This window comes from Hippichthys cyanospilos, chromosome 8 (genome assembly GCF_059441005.1).
Source record: "Hippichthys cyanospilos isolate Australia breed blue-spotted pipefish chromosome 8, RoL_Hcya_1.0, whole genome shotgun sequence".
Lineage (NCBI taxonomy): Eukaryota > Metazoa > Chordata > Actinopteri > Syngnathiformes > Syngnathidae > Hippichthys > Hippichthys cyanospilos.
The window spans coordinates 15,166,078-15,183,247 of record NC_142376.1 but is presented as its reverse complement, the minus strand read 5'-3'; the positions used below and the strand labels follow the sequence as shown (position 1 = coordinate 15,183,247).

Sequence of the window (17,170 nt, the reverse complement as noted above, 5' to 3'; positions counted from 1 at the left end):
ATGGATCTTATACTGGGCAACAGATGAAAATCAAACCCATTCTTTCCATTGTCCTCTCATCCACCTCGCCTACTAAAAGCCAACTGGAGGAAAGTAAAGGGGAAACAAAACGCCATATGCAAGGTGGCCACTGGCATATCTAAAAGCTCACATCCAAAGATGTTTTGGATGTGTTTATTGGCAATGCCTGTGGAGTGACTGAGCCTTGGCCCACTCAACGTTATTTATCTTCATGTATGCTCCACGCTAACCGCCATTCCTCTTTCATGCCTTTCTACCAGAAACCTTAGCAACACAGATAAACACATTCAGCAAAGACATTGATTTCTGGCTCAAGGTTCACATTTTATTGTGCCCTGTGACATCCACTAATCTTACTAATACCACCCTGATGCCAAATAGTAAACGCTGTCAGGCTCCTCGCTAAGTCAGGTGATGTGTCTATAAAAAAAAAAAAGCCTCATTGCATTTATGACATGAAAATTTATGTCAAGAAAACAATATTTCAACTTGTGCATTGGAACTTTGCACTCAGTTTCCATATTTGGAAGCAACAACATTTGAAAAAAGTTAACGTGGTAGTTTTTGGAGTAAGAGAGCAGCAAAAGCAATTGTACCGTAATTCCCCAAATAATTCCTTCCAAAACTATGGGTACGTCCTATAAACGGTAACTTAAACATGTTATTTTCATTTTTTTGACCTGTCAGACACATAAGCTGAATTTTGCAGCACACAGCATATTGTTTGTTATATTAGCTTCTACTTAGAATAATTACTGTAACGGGAGAGCAAAGAGGGCGGAAGTCTGATGGCCGTTAGCAGCCAGGGCCTTTTACAGTTAACAGCAGCTCGTGTTAGCTGAGGTTGTCAATTAAATGAAGCTTGCAGACTGAACCAACATCTGAGTCCATCCGTGTTCACACGCAGGAATGTATACTAAAAAGGAAAGGTTATTTTGGCTTTCTCTGATTCATTTAACAGTGGCAAGGTAAGGAGCCAAGTGCTTTGTTAGAGAACATGGAAAGGTATTCAATTTGACGTTCATTAATTGTGGTCTTTTGACGTATAGACACAATCGTAAACTTAAACTGTATTAAGAGGAAAAGGAAAAACAACCGCTTCGGGCCAGTTCCAACGTTACACTGGTGGAGCGTTCATTGACCGCTCACAATGTGGGAAATCGAAAACACATTTAACCCACAGCATATATGTACACAGTCACCTTGAGATATGACCACAAGAAAATATGAAAAATTTACAATTTACACAGTATCAAAGAAAATGCCAGAATTTGACCCCCAAATTAAGGGTGCGGCCTGTACACAAACTTTTTTTTGATTTTCAGAAAACGAACTACCACCAACAAAAAATATATATATTTCAGAGTACAAATGACCAAAAGTCCAAACACATTCACACATCTCGAAACATATTAACAAAAGCCGAAACAAATTACTTAAGAAACACCGTACTTATGTGCAGATAGCCATATGATCCAGTCCGGAAGCTGATGCGCCTTATACGCCAGTGCGCCCTATATATGATATTCCCCGAAAGAGACATGTCCAGTGAGATTGTTCCCTATAATATGGTGCACCGTATATTCCATAAAATAGGGTAATGATAAAACCATATATTCCACAATAATAAAACAAACAAAACAAAGGAAATGTTTAAAATACACTTTAATTTAAATTTCACAGATATTGAAACACCTGAATAGTTTAGTGGGCCTGAGCCTGTCTGAGGAAGAACTACAGTCTATCATCCAAAAGTAGTGTTTTTTGCTTCGCAAAATAGTCAAGTAAGAATGTAATATAGCACTTAATATATTTCAGACTAAACTTGCGAGAACAGGGTGAGCATTCATTTAGGCGCTGAAGATTGTGTTCATTTGTGTTTTCTCCTTCCCACACGTTTTACCTTCAGCAGTAATAATGGCGCTTGTTGTTATTACTTTTATGTGTCACTCCACTAGTGTTTTTTATAAAGAAAGCACACTGGAGGCGACCTTAATGTTTTCCTTTCATCTGTACAGCGGCTAAAAGCCTCTCATGGCTGACCTGTGGCGTGGGGAGCATGAAGTCCCCCGAGGACTGTGATGCATTACATGGGGGCATATTGACAGACACATTCCACCCAGCACTGCAAGAGTGTAATTTATTCGAACAAGTGCTCCACATATGAACGGCAACCGATATGTAGCCGGCGTTGCAGGCGCAGTATAAAGTGCATTCCATTTTGAATGGAAGCATTTGCTGGTTGCGCGAGACGCTCAAGGACCTCGAACTATGAATATCATGCAGCTGACATGCGTTTTTTTTCCCCCTAAGGTGCGTCTCCTACACTCGGCGCTATCAGTGACATCTGAGTGTTTTCTATGATTAATCCCCCCTCCCCATGCACTGCATCCACACCTAACCTTTACAGTGGAGGCACTACAAAATCATTTCATTCCCCTCCTGTGGAAGAGGTTGTCTCAAGGACTGAGTGTTCCCATGCTCGAAAGCTGTGCCGGGGCCTTTTGTGAATGGATTAGTTACTATTAAGCTGCCAGGCCTGATAAATTAGGATTTATAAAGATTATTACAAAATACTTATGCCCTCCTAATACTGCTGATTGAATTTGTGAAACGCTTTGAATTGCTGCTCCGAGATTATATAGAAATGTATGCTAACCAGGCAGATTGTAATGCAGGCAGGCAGAAATGCAGCAAAACCGCGCTTTGTTTCAAAACACCAAATTATTGACGCCCTTGAAGTGACTGCGCTATCTAGTCCAGCCTTCCACAATCAGTGAGATGAGCCATTTCCCGGGGGAAAACAACCATGACTGCTATCTTTAAAAATTCCCTGCAACCTTTAGGCTTGAAGACAAATGGATGGTGTACCATTTTAATTGCCTACTAACACCCTCCAGTGTAAGAATCTAATTATCTTTGGTCCATCGTATCGGAGAAGCCTATAATTGTTTCAATATTACACATCCAAAGGGGCTGAAACTGCAGAATCGCCAGATAATGGCTTCTGAAACAAGTTTGCCTCCCAGAAAACATTCGTTTGAAAAGGACCAATCTTCATGCTATATTCATTTACCCCAAGAGCAACGTGGGAATACTGAGAGCTGACCATGAGTAGTGAATGCTCAACAAAAAAGCACAATGTGACAAAGATGAGTCATCATGAATAACCCTCAGATACAAAACATTCATTTGTATTCACTCGTGAGCTACATTGTCTGGAATATACTGTACCTGCATGATAGGATTCTAATTAAATAAAGTGGAAAGGCCATCAGAACTAAAACAATCTGAATAATAAACAACTTTAAGCCCCAATCCGACTGGGAGGGTGAACGTTGGGAATGTTGGCGAAAAGGAGCCAATGCGCGTCGGGTTTGTTGTAACGTATTCGGGGTCTATGTTGTTTGCCGGGCGTTTGGTTGATGAGCACCAGATGTCAGCTATTGATTGTTTGAATGACTGATTGATTGTCGCACGGACTAAAATGTCCTTGCGACAATACAGGCCGCTGGCGAAAGCCCGGCACATGCCGGCAGCTCCAAACGAACTCCGCGGGGATCAAAAGAGCAGCCGCCCTCCCACACTCATCATTTGCCCCTCAGTGGGATAGCAGCTGAAGTCTGTTTTCAAACAGTTGCACGTCACCCCAGAATACAGTGACAACAATGAACCTTGTTGTTCAGCATTCTTATCCATAAATGTGAACCATCTGATGCTAATGGACATAAAAGTGTTGATGCATCGCACAAACCTCTGTTATTGTAGTTGTCATCCTTGACTGTGGTTTTCGTAGACGGTGATGTATTATCTACAAGAAAATAATGATTTAGTGACAGAGTGTTCGATAAGAGACAATGCATGATGGAATCAGACTTATTAATGCAACTTGGTTCTTCTGTTTAAGATGACTCCAGTACAAAAGGGTACGACGGGGGGAGAGTGAATTGCTTTTACATGCTGTTATTTTATAACTCCCTGAAAAAAGTGACTCCTGTGGGGCGACGTGAGGCTTTGAGAGTGGCCCCAGACTACACTTGGAAGGATAAAACTGCCAGAGAATGTGAGCCATTCGGCAGCCATTCGAACCTTTGAATAGGTTCCACATAGCGGTGAGTCAAACTCTGGCTGATGGAGCAAAATAAAAGGCCAGCACTTGGCACATGAACAAAGGCCGAACAACAACAAAAAAAGGCTCAACTGGACCAGGACAGTCCTGGCAATATGACATGACATGACTACAAACTATCATAGTTTATTGAAATAGCTTGATGCTGGAAGGTGGATGTAGCGTGACATCAGGTTGAAACCCAACGCTAAATAACAGGCCAGAAAAGGTTCACCTCAACCAAATATGTACAAAGTGATGATGTCACCTATTGCTGGTGTTGGGCCAAAATCTCTTTTGTCCAAATCTAGTCAATATACTTTTCTCCACTGAACTATACTATTGGTTACAGGAACATATTTTCACAGATTACTGATTGATATTATGGGTTAAAAATGTCTTTGTGTCTGACAAACAACCAGTTAAATCAATGTATAATACAAAATCTTGCCATTAAAACGATATTTTGCTCCATAGGGATTTCTGGGGCCGATCGATCAGTGGGTATAAAAATAACCGAACCAGCGATCCTATCACTCGATTGGCCAATATATCGATTTAGATCATTGATTTAATTGCTTCTTATAGCTTTACACTGAGTATCAACAAAAATATCTATTTAACATTTGTATACGTGCCAACAGAATGGGACTACAGGGAATTTTTGGATTTCCGCTTTTTGTGTTTTGTTGAGAATCAATATGCCCAGAACCAGAGGTCGAAGTATTGTTGTTGGTTTTCTTTTTCGCGATGGATTTTCTAATTTGCCTAGGTAAAACAACAAAAACAAACAATGTATGGTACATGTTAGAGCACGGATCCGTAGTATTTTGATTTATTTATTTTGTTGCGGGGCAGGGGCAACGTTTCACAGTGAATCAAATGGCAAAAAGGGAAACTAAATTCCTCTCCAAAGTTCTCCAAAGTTAGCAGTTGACCAGTTCCAGGAAATGCACCCAAGAGGTTGGGCCTTCATTCAAACTCAGATTTTGAAAATAAAGTTCTCAATTTTTAGGTTTATTTGTAAATGACCACCTTCTTGCAACACACATTCAATAAAGCGCAATGAAAAATGATTGCTATCGATCAAACAAAAATAGCCAGGCAAGCAACAAACAACCATCAAAATGCAGTTACCTCACACGCTCATGGGGAGAAAATTCCCAAGTTGACAAAAACCCTCAACTAAACTTTATAAATCTGGTACTTGTTTATGTAAATAGACCATGCTGCTTTGTATTGGTTCCCGTCTTTATTCAGGACATCAGCGCATGGACAAATGTCAATAGTTAAACATGATAAGCAGTATCTGGGCGATACAGGCCACTTGCCAGGATGGAGCATTGATAAAAGGACAACGCGCTGGTGGTGGCGTTTGTTCTCCAGCCTAGCACATGCTGCTGGGAGATGTTTCCTTGCTGCTCACTTTAGGTGGTCTAAAGGCATAGTGCCAGTGAGCCGGATGAAGAGAATGACGCTGGGAATTAGTAGCGGACATAAGCCCTTGTAATGCAGTGTACCTTAGCTGGCATTAAATAATATTTAACAGCAACGTGTCAAATCGTGATCCAGCTTGTCAGCCAAAGAATAAACATTCAATTTCCTCTGCTGCATACAGAAAAAAAAAAAAAAAAAAAAAAAAAAAACTCGCAAATCACTGTCACGAGTCAAAGCTCTGCCACTCACTCAGGTTGTGTGTGCAGTAAAGGGGAGTAGGGTGGCGTGTTAAGGTGAAAAGGCAACCATGAAATATTCTGTCACTCACCTCCCTCGTCTGCAACCTCCATGTCATTGTCTGGAAAAGGTGGAAAAAGGCAGCCTGTCAAAGCTTGTAGCTGATACAACAAGCCTTTGAAATGTGTTTCTTGATTATAATTACAATCGCTTCATAAACCACTGCTGTGTTCTGCATATCTGTTTAGCATTTCATTTCAACGTGATGGCATTCCATTCCGGAAGGCGTGCCGCTCACTAATAATGCCGCAGACACATTTGGTGAGAAAGTCATTTTGTGTCTAAAAATGTCTATACCATGGTAGTTTTTATAACTCAAATCCTTCTTCTTACCCTCACACCAGTCAGACATTTCATAACAGCCTCTGTGAACTGCACTGTCACACGTTCGTGGTTCTAGGGAATTATTGCATCGAAATGACTTACCTTGTATGTGTGTGGCGTGTGCGTGTGCGCGCGCGCGGGCGAGAGAGACATCTCTTTTCAATTAAATCTATACAAGTTGGCTTAGCATACATTACACAAAACCTCCCGTTTTCTCCCGGAACAAGGCATGTAAGCAGAGTCGGACAACCGGGTCTTAAAAATCTCTTTGATTTTCGAGGAGCCCGACGGCGCGAACCAAGCATGTTTCTACTCGGATGGGTTTGCCGCAAAGTGGGAGAAGAGAAGACACCTTTGGATGTTCCTTCCTAGGCAGATAGAACAACTGCGCTCGGCTCCCATTAAACAAACATACAAAGATTGGGCTCAGATCAGCATGCCGCTCGAAGGATGACACTATATGCTGTGTTTTGCATCGAAAAGTACACACATGCTATGAGTAGGGCAATATGGCTGCAAGAGTATGTCTGTGCTATGATTGCGCCGTAGTGAGCAAGCATCCACTGTGATGAAAGGCTTTTGTCATCTGCTCTGAGCGCATCAGAGCTCCCAGTGGAGTCAGTGACAGCCTTTTTTCTATTGTATAACACTGAATAAAAGGCTACAGTGCATTCATCTGAGCCTGCTTTGGGAAACATGGAGAGTCTCAGCTACTGTCACATGCTATCACATTATTACCACTCATCAACACTCTTTCCTGCTTTGTTCCTTTCCCTCACAATGTTCCATCGCTTGCTTGCTCACTCTGTTACTCACTGACTGACACATTCTCCCATTGCTCAATCTATCCATCCATCTATTTTCTTTAGCTGCTTAATCGCACTTGTTAGAAAAATATCACAACAGTTTCCTTCTCCATTCCTTTCGCATCCTTCCGTAACCCGCTGTCTCCTCGCTATCCTCCCTCGGGCTTGCGTGCTTCAGATTACTCAATGACCTCATTTAATCATTGAGAACTAGTCTAATTTAAAATTGTCCAAATCTTTGAAATTTCAGCCACTCCGCAGGTACATCTGGTATCTTTAGTTCTCCACCTAAGCAGAATTATTACCCTTGCGATGAATCAAAATGAAACATTTGCATTTACTTCAGAAAGAAATGATGGCTTTTTGCCCTTCTTTATAATATGTTATGAACCAAACCAGGAACTGAAAACTAATTCAATTATGTTTCGCATTTTTTGCAATGGCGGATTGAAATATTGTCTTGGTTTGTCAATATAAAAAAGTGAATCAAAACTTCTTTTTTTTGTCAGATTCATAGATTAATCGACAAAATAATAAACACTAAATAATAAAATAATCCTGTTTCAGATCTTTAATATATGAAATAGTTTTGAAATGCTCTTCCTTCCATTATCTATTCATTCCTTAATTTACTCATGCAAATTCATATGATACATTTTTGTGCCCCTCATTCTTTTCCGAGCTCACTTTTCCTCTCCTTCTTGTTTTTATGCTTGCCTTAGGCATAGTCTACACCTGCCTGATTTTTGCATACTGGCGATAAATGTCTCCAGTTAGCCCTATTTGCTAAACGTGCCTGCCCCCCCCCAATCAAAACCGAATGTTTCAAAACCTCTGGAAAAAGTGGAGATTTTCCAAATCCTTCGGATTTTGGATTTTCACGCTTGAGCTTAACAAGCTTCAAGCAGAGATTCGCACATCACACTTACTCTTTTCCCGCCAAAGACGTAGATACCGGTGACGTCAGAGGCGGACATTCTTTCTTATGGTACATGTCAGAGGCAGAGGCAATGGTCCTGATTGGACAGAATTTGGCGACAATACTGCCGCATAGCAACATGCCACGCTTGTCATGGATGAAACCACACTATGCTGGATTTGTGAAGAAAATATTTCTTTAAATAAACAAAGCAATGTGGATGGAGTTTTTTTTTACACACAACGTGGGGTAGACTATACTGTACTGGTTTAAATAAGTCAGGTTATGTGTAGACAAGGCCTTATTTATACATAGTAATTTTCAGTCTAAGATACCCTCATGCTACATAATAATTTCCTACAGTATTGTCTTATCATTATGGCATGAAAGAAGCATATGGTGCATCCATGGTCTGCTGTCTTTATTCGAGCTAGAAATGACTTAAATGTTGCATTTTTCGGTTACTGTTATAGAAGCACCTATCCAGAAATGTGTAATCCAGCGAACCCACACAAGGAGATAAAAACAGACAGAAAAAAGAACTCATCAACCAATGGGGTGCAACCAGGAATGCATTGGCAAACCATGCTAAATTGTTGCGCAAGTAATGTTTTGTGTTGAGGGAGGAGTATTTGCAAATAACTCAAAGTCTGAAATGTTATTTGTGAAAACAAAAACAAAAAGCAGTGGCTAACTTTAAATTGCACAACCGAAAGTCTTTAGCAAACCTGTTGGTGTCGCTGTAGCGCAGGCCAAATGAGAAAAACAACAAAACTGATAGGATGTGAGTCTGATGGGACTATAAGGCCTATGTATTCTCACTTTCTACATGTCTGGAACGTCTGCCTAAACATGTTCACAGATGTGCTTAAAGTGTATTCACATATCTGCCAAAATTGACTGAGAAGGTGTGAGCCAGTGCGCTTTCTGGTGATCCAATCGCTAACACACTGCGGTCTTCTCATTTCCCTGCCCTGAAGGAAAGCCTTGTGAAACCAACACAGACTTCATTTTCACCCCTCACCGGGCTGCTGCGGCCCCTCATATCCTCTGTCAACATATTACGGGTGTGTGAGACAAGTGTGTGTGCACAGTGCAGCTTTGCCACTTCCCGAGCAGTGGGGGGTAGAGGGGGCTCGCTTCTGTCACAGACATCTAGTTGTGGGGGGCACGGAATTGGGAGTCCAGAGTGTATTAACAGCCATGTAAACAATTTTCAGTCACAAAGTCAGTGAAAACGTTGGTGAGAACACCACAGCCCCTACGGATCTAGGGAATGGTTTCATATTGTCAGTGCTGAGGCTCACAGAGGGGATAAAATGATGGAAACCAGCTTGTGGGCAGCCATCCCGATCATATTAGTAGAGAAGTGTAACCAGAATCAATTTTAACGCGGTTTAACTGTCTAAAACCACAGCTGCCTCACTGCTTGCCAATTACACGGAGTAAGGCAAGCATGGTGTCAATCAAAAACAACCCGATGGAATCATCTTATTCTGTATTAATTGGATTACCTACTCATATTTTTATATAGCTGCCTTGTTTGATGGCAACACTGTGTTTGGAATGACCCAATGTTTGTATTCTATACAAAAAAATCCCACGAATCCTTTTTTGCAAGCTAACGCAATTGGAGAATTGCAGGTTCAATCTCTGACGCTGGTGACCATGTTAAAGTGTCCTTGAGCAAGACGCTAAAACCTAATTTGCTTGCAGTGGACTTGGCAGCACTGCGTGGCAGCAGTCTCCATTCATAGTATATCTAAATGGGTGAATTTGAGCCTTTGTAACACGCTATGAGCACAATACAATGGTGTAGAAAGTGCTATAAAAGTCCACTTCATTTAGCATTTACAATCAAACTGTTATGTAACCTTCAAGATAGAGACGTGTATTCTCGTCGACAGGTACTTTGGCCTAACTGTGCCAGCTGTCTCATGTTTGAAGGATTTCTTCTCCAGGCGGCATGTTACAGCTGCTTCCACTTGTTTTGATAACATTTAGATCAGGGCTTGTCAGGATAGTCCAGTGTTTTGTTCTTAGTCAAGATTTCATTATAAAACCTTGTGATGTAAAGGAAACCCACTTGTTCACAATATAAGCCATCAAAAAATGCATGTCAATACAAAACAGCATATGAGCCATATGAGTATTCAAGCAGAGGAAAGGGAACTTGAGTTCAAAGAGTGACATGAAGACAAGGAGAGGTCTAAGTGAGATCGAGTGAGGACTAGTGAAGATAATTGGCAGTGTCCATCTGATGTGACACATCAAAAGCTCAACAATGGCGCAGAACCCAACAGTGTCTCAGGTGTCCTTGTGAAGCATTGAATGCAGCAGCAAAAGACATCTGATTGCCTGTATCCAACCGTGAGGATGATGAAATGTTCTGAAGCACACCTGCTGCCATTCTTCGTAGGCTAAATGTCTTTGTACATGTTGGAATCCCTCCAATCAGCATTTGTTTGTTTGTTTGTGTCAATCCAATCAGCTTCCCAACCGACCTTAGAACTACAGTACCAGGTTCATAGTCATGGCAGAAGAAGTCTTGTTGTTACTATATCAATATTTCATCACAGTGTTGCTGCTGTCTATGAGTATAGTATGAGCATGTAAATAATGCAAATGACTTAGAGACATGTCCACAAACACTGAAGACCAAGTCCTTCTTGGAATATAGGGGAGTCATATCCTTTTTTCACAATTTCAAAAGCTGTCAAATGAAAGATACCTAGGCCACAAAGGTAAGTCTGAGTGTGTGTGTGTACACACACACACACACACATATATATATATATATATATATATATATATATATATATATATATATATATATATATATATATATATATGTTGCTTCATTAGAAAAAGAGTTAGGGAAGATGATGTAATCCCAGTTGTTTGCTTTTGTGATGTAGTCAAGTTTTTTTTTTCGTCGGGGGTTGACGTGACTTTGATGTGCACATCTGGCGACGTGTCTGTGCCATTTTAATTAATGATAGCATAATAACAGATGTTTTTTTCGCAAATGAAATTCGCAATTGAACAATTTTTGTGTGGGGATGCCTTGATGTTGGTGCACAATGATATATGATAGCAACATAAGGTATAACGCTAAATTAAACATCACACTTTTTTCTTAACTCAAGTGAAAAAGCAATTAATGAAGAATATCTGAAAATTTGTGATTCTGCCCGACAGTGACTCCACAGATGATAATCATTCCAACACTGAATCTTAAACATTATCTCTGTGACATGCGCAGATAGCTGTTTTGTTTCTCCTCCTTTGCCGCTTATGGCGAGATGTAGGGCAGTTATCCAGTGACAGCTCTCGTAAGTGGCTGGAGTGATAACTAGAGAACAACAGCTCCAGACTCTCATCTGAGAGCACTAATATGATGAGACGGGGACTGGGTACATGAAGGCAGGCGATATAATTAAGGTCTCTACCCAGAATGTAATCTTTCAGGAAGGCGGGCGGGACAGATGATGGGCGCACACAGGGAACAAAACACACTCCATCTGGGAGAAGCCAGACGTAGGCCTGAGAGCCGCTATTCCGTTGGGGAGGTGTGGGGTGAAAAGTAAGGTAAATGGGAGGTAATGCAAGGCTGGTAAAGCCAGACAGCCTCAGCTGAGTGGCTCCTGAGCTATTCAACACAATCCTCTATGGAGCCCCCATCAGAACTTGTTACGCCTTCTGCCCTCGCCAAGTAATAATGCTGCTACCAGGGATGGAGGGTGTAGAAGAGAGCCATAAAACAGAATGGGATAGAATGTAACAGATGTTTATCTCACATATATTGAACGGTAATAACCAAAGATTATCTGCGGCTATTAAGAGTTGCTACATTTGTTTTGTACCAAATGCATTTGCAACGGAAACTCAAGATGAGGCATTTACAAATTCCACTTGTGGTAAAGTTGTGGCATTGCGTACAACAAAAGACTAAAAACAAAACAAAGCCAAGCCAAATTCTGCAAATGTTACAATACAATGGCTTTGTAGTAAAATGTGAGCGCTCGACCTGCCAGACTGGAATTCAGATCTGTCTCCCGGTGAAAATATGCAACGCATTATGAAGCGGAAAACACGACATAGCGGAAATTAGTTTTACATTCAGCCAAAATTGGGAAATCACTAAAAATACACTCCAGGCGCTCTGTACGTAGAAACTAAAACAATTCTTAAAAAGTGTCATTTGTTTATTCATTTTTTTATTCATTCATGTTTATTCCACAAAAAAAAGAAGTGCTGACGTGTGCTGTGGGCCTGCCACGTCAAGGTAATACTGATGGAAACAGTTTAAGCACAGGCTGCTGATTGGTGTATAATATAAGATGCCGTCAGAGCTTGCATTGTCTTGAAGCCAGAAAACGTTCTTCACTTTCATATTCATACTCTTATTTGTTCTGCATGTACATTAACAAAATTGCGGGTATCTTTTTATCTATTCACATATTATCGCTCTCTCTCTCTCTCTCTCTCTCTCTCTCACTCTATATATTATATATATATATATATATATATATATATATATATATATATATATATATATTATTTACATTCTTTAAAAATGATATAATAGTAATCTGTTGATCTGTTACTGTTTGTTGCAGACAAAATCTATTTCAGACCTATTTTTAATTAGTGTCAATCTTTACATTATATGAAATAACGGCATCCTTATTAGGACTGCCACTGATCAGCAAAAAAGGTCATTCTGTTCATCTCCAAAGAAAGGGCGTGACCAAATCTTATGTGGCTTTTTATATATGTCACACAAATGTTGCAACTTAAATTTGAATATTGGTTTTAAATTTGAAATGAAAACAATCACACTGGAATATGAACAATAGATGATCTAACCTTGATTTGTGTTACATTGGCAAGTGCTGACAGTAATTACATCTACTCGAAGCAATTCCATACACACTTGTTTTACTAGATTGTCAAAATAAATTCACACTGTCAATCTCCCAGAAGATAGTGTGAGTATATTGAAATAGATTATATATTAAGGTGTCAAAATAATACCCACTTTGCATCATAAATTTCACTTTGACCAAAAAAAAAAAAAAAAAAGAATAGCCTGGATATCAATCATCACAACTATTTGTGTGTAGCAATGAGTGAAGCGCATGCAAAAGAATCATTGAGTAGATGAGACACATACCTTCAAAAATAATGGACATTTTTTTCTTGTAGATGGTAAAGTCAGTTTCTAGGAAGACGCAGAAAACAACTCGCGTGATCTGCACAAAAACAGGAAAAAAAGAATTACTTAAAAAGTAAACTCAGCACGTACAATAACAGCGTAACCAAGTGGAACATTATGGATATTAAAACTTTGTGCATTAGCAAGACACAATCAGTTTCGTTCACGAGTCTGATTAGGTACCATCCCCACTGAGACCACCTGAATTAGCCATTTGAGAGTGCTTTTAGAAAATAATGGAGCGCATAACCAGAATGAGTATTACCAAAAGGGTGCGTGTTACAGCAGAGCAATATCCTTCAAGACCAGGAAAGGAACAAGCAATTTAGAATACTTTCTCTGAGCATGCAATTTACAAAATTAAAACGGCAAATACATGTTTTTACTTCACACATGGGACTTGTAAAGCCATAATTACACTGATATTGGCATTAAAAAAATGGAGTACGCCAGCTTGAATACAAAGAAGAAGAAATGAACATAACTTACATAATTTGCTCAAATTTACCTTTACAATTTACAACAATCAAAATAAGAAAAATGTATGGATGCAAACATAAGAATATGACAAAAAAGTCAAAAATTCAGTCCAAAAGAATGCTGACTGCCGGATATTTGACATTGTCACTGGAAATAAGTGAAGCTGAAACTGGCTTGAAATGTTCATTCAGTCAGGGGAAAAGGAGATCCGAGCACGTGGCTAACAGTTATTTAACAGTGTAAAATCAAACATGTAGTGAACTACATGTGCAATAAAATCACTGATTTCTAATCCCAGAGGCTGCATTGCGGTCATTGAGGGGAGGATGGGAGCGTATGAGGTTATAGCAGGCAGGGACGGCATTGCTGTAATTACAGCATGTCAGCATTTATATTTTCTTTTCTTCCATATCAATTGACATAAGTGTGTATAGATGATAGAGTAATTAAGAAGTGCAGTCCATGTTTGTAAATCAAGTTTCATCAAATATGCTCTTAAATTTGTGATTTCTCACTAATTTTAGAATAGCAGTATCTATACTTATATTTACAGCTATGCGCCCATGTCAAAAGTTATGTTTGTGCTCATCAAATAGTATTCTCTTCTTTCTTCTCCTTTTGGCTTTTCCTTTCAGGAGTGGCCACAGAGAATTAATTGCCTCTATTTAAGCCTGTTCGATGCATCCTCTTCGCTCTTCATATCCTTGTTTCCCCACATCTGTAAACCTCCTCTTTGGTCTTCCCCTAGGCCTCCTGCCTGGCAATTCAAAGCTCAGCATCTTTCTACCTATATATTCACTACCTCTCCTCTGAACATGTCTGAACCATCTCAGTCTGGCCTCTGACTTTATCTCCAAAACCTCTAACATGTGCTGTCTCCATGATGCATTAATTCCTGACCCCGTCACTCCTGGTTACTCCCAAAGAAAACCTCTGCATCTTCATCTCCACTAGCTCCAGCTCAGTCTCCTGTCTTTTCCTCAGTGTCACATTCTCCATTCAAACAGCATGGCTGGTTTCACCACAGACTTGTACACATTTCCTTCCATTTTGGTGAAACTCTTCTATCACACAAAACACCTGAAACTTTTCTCCACCCATTCCATGCTTCTTCACCTATTTTCCACACTCTCCATTGCTCTGCTGACCCTAAATACGTAAAATTCTCCCAGTATCATCACTCTTCCACTTGGGTCCCTCTCATATAAACACGTATACTCTGTTCTGCTGTGGCTAACCTTCATGACCAATCTCCACTACTCTAGCTTCTCTCCAACCTTTTCTTTACTCTCACGACAGATCATGTCATCTGCAAACATATTCCATGAAGATTCCCGTCTAACCATGTCTGTGAGCCGGTCCATTACCATAGTGAACATGAAAGGGCTCAGAGCGGATCCCTGATGCAGTCCCACTTCCAATTTGAACTCTTCTGTCACACTTACAACACACTTCACAGCTGTCTTAATGTCCTCGTAGATGTTCTACACTGCTCTAAGATACTTCTCTGCCACTCCAGAATTCCTCATACAATGCCACAGTTCCTCCCTGGGTACCTTGTTATAGGCTTTCTCCAGATCTACAGAGACACAACGCTGCTCACTCCAGCCTTCTCTGTACTTTTCTATCAACATCATAAATGGTGAGGTACACTAGTTTGGTTTCTCGACATTTGACAGTAAAATGGGTGTCCATCTTTGATGGACCATCTCGATGGTCCGCCTACCTCTGAAAAATGCTATCCACCCTGCAAGCAAGTAATGCAATGCTTTAAACATATATTTTAGAATGAATATGTTGTAAAAAGTAGATTTAAGAAAATATTAGTCGATAACGAGACATTCACTTCAAATCTAGCAGCAAGTTTGGGTTTGTTCTTTCAAATAGCTGAGTTGTTGATATCTTTGAAGTTCTAGATAAGTGGACACCGGCAAATTTCCCGGAGCCACCTGAAATCAGATTTGCTCGACTGTATAATGGTAATTTTACACAATGACATTAGTGTAATGCATGCCATTATGCCATTGTGGTTATTTGGACATACTGTTGTAGAGGGATAAATGAATTTATCTTGTTTTGGTATGATTCTAGACCAAATACAAAGATCAAATTCAAAGAGGCCCCCTTCTGGTTTTCATAGAGACACAGATCTATAAATAGTTGAACCACCGGGGCTTTGTAGTAAATGTTAAGGGTTACTTCAGGATGAGGACATTTTATTTTTGCTGTATCTCTAGAGGACGACTGTTGATAAAATGCTGTTTGCTGTGTGTCCTGTGTACATGTTGACAAACGATGTGTGAAAAGTTACAACAGGATAATGTCAATGTTGCAGGATGGGAGCACCCCAGAACTTTCATTAGCCTTTTATGGAGCTTAATTCTAAAAGTGATAGCCCATTGTGAAACAAATTATAAAGGCAAGCCAAATAGTGAAACACAGAAAGGCTGTTGATGAGTCTACGCTTACCGCCTGTAACAAGATGTTCTGTTACTTAACCTGTTCATTTAGTTCATTTCAGGCGGGCCGAGCCCACTGGCACGGACGTGAAAATGAGGTGGAGGATGGCAAAACACACCAGAGGGGAAAAACTGTTGCATCTACAAATGAATGACTGCAAGGATCAGATTTAATCATGTAGAAAACGGAAGTCTTGTGCAGCATTGGTAATTTTATTCTTTCCAGTGAAATACTTAAGCAGAGAGGCAGAGAAAACATAAAATTACTCACTGCCATTGCCAACTATAGACATCAAAGATCCACTGGTAGGAGCAGTGAATCAGTTAACTCATTCACTGCCATCAAATTAAAAAGTAATAACTAAAAAAAAAATTATATTGTTCATGAGCTTTACATGCATTTTTTTTTTAGGAATTGCTTTCCTTTTTTGCTCATGATTGTATAAAGTTGCTCAACTAATATTTCACATTTCTCAGGAACAAAACATTAAAATACCCCTTGAACTCCCATCGTTACAAAAGAGAGCAAAATCATAGTTCATTGCTTATTCCAAAAGACAGACCTGCCTATGGTATGTTTTATTAATAGTGCCTTTCAGACGGCAAGAAAAAACTTCCCGATGTGCCCTGGGAGCTTGACTATTCCACTCTTTCCCACACCGCAAAATAATTCGGATGGTTGAACTTGGGGGTGTGTTGTTTTGGGTAGGTGTGCTCTTCTCAAAATCAGCAGCCGCCATTAGGCGATTCAGCAGTTGCTTTCACTATTGTGGTCAGTATAATATTTTAAAATAATGCAAGCAGAGAAAGAAAAAAATGATAGGTGGATGGGTGATGGGGTACAGGCTCTCCTGAGTATTTACAGGGATGAGGAAATTCAACAGCAATTTGCTTCAATAATGAGAAAGGCACAAAACGGCAGTTGCTGACAGAACACTCACCTTTGGGAAGTTTTCCCACACTCTAGTGCAGGGGTGGGCAATTCCAGGCCTCAGAACTTTCATTAGTCCTGCATGTTTTCCTGTTTTCTCTATCAAACACACCTGATTCAAATGATTAGGATTATTCTCAAGCTCCAGCAGAGCTTGTTGATGAGCT

The 17,170-nt window shown here is 40.0% G+C and overlaps 1 protein-coding gene across 4 annotated transcripts in view; it reads right to left on the bottom strand.

The window, feature by feature from the left end:
* Positions 1–17,170, bottom strand: part of macrod2 (mono-ADP ribosylhydrolase 2) — a 398,210-nt gene that overhangs the window by 29,170 nt on the left and 351,870 nt on the right. For all 4 annotated transcript variants that reach the window (XM_088421192.1, XM_088421193.1, XM_088421194.1 and 1 more), the window contains exons 9-11: positions 13,092–13,170; positions 5,895–5,924; positions 3,776–3,832 (exon numbers count right to left, since the gene is read on the bottom strand). In XM_088421192.1, the coding sequence (XP_088277318.1) occupies positions 3,776–3,832; positions 5,895–5,924; positions 13,092–13,170 (166 nt within the window). The remainder of the gene's footprint in view (positions 1–3,775; positions 3,833–5,894; positions 5,925–13,091; positions 13,171–17,170) is intronic.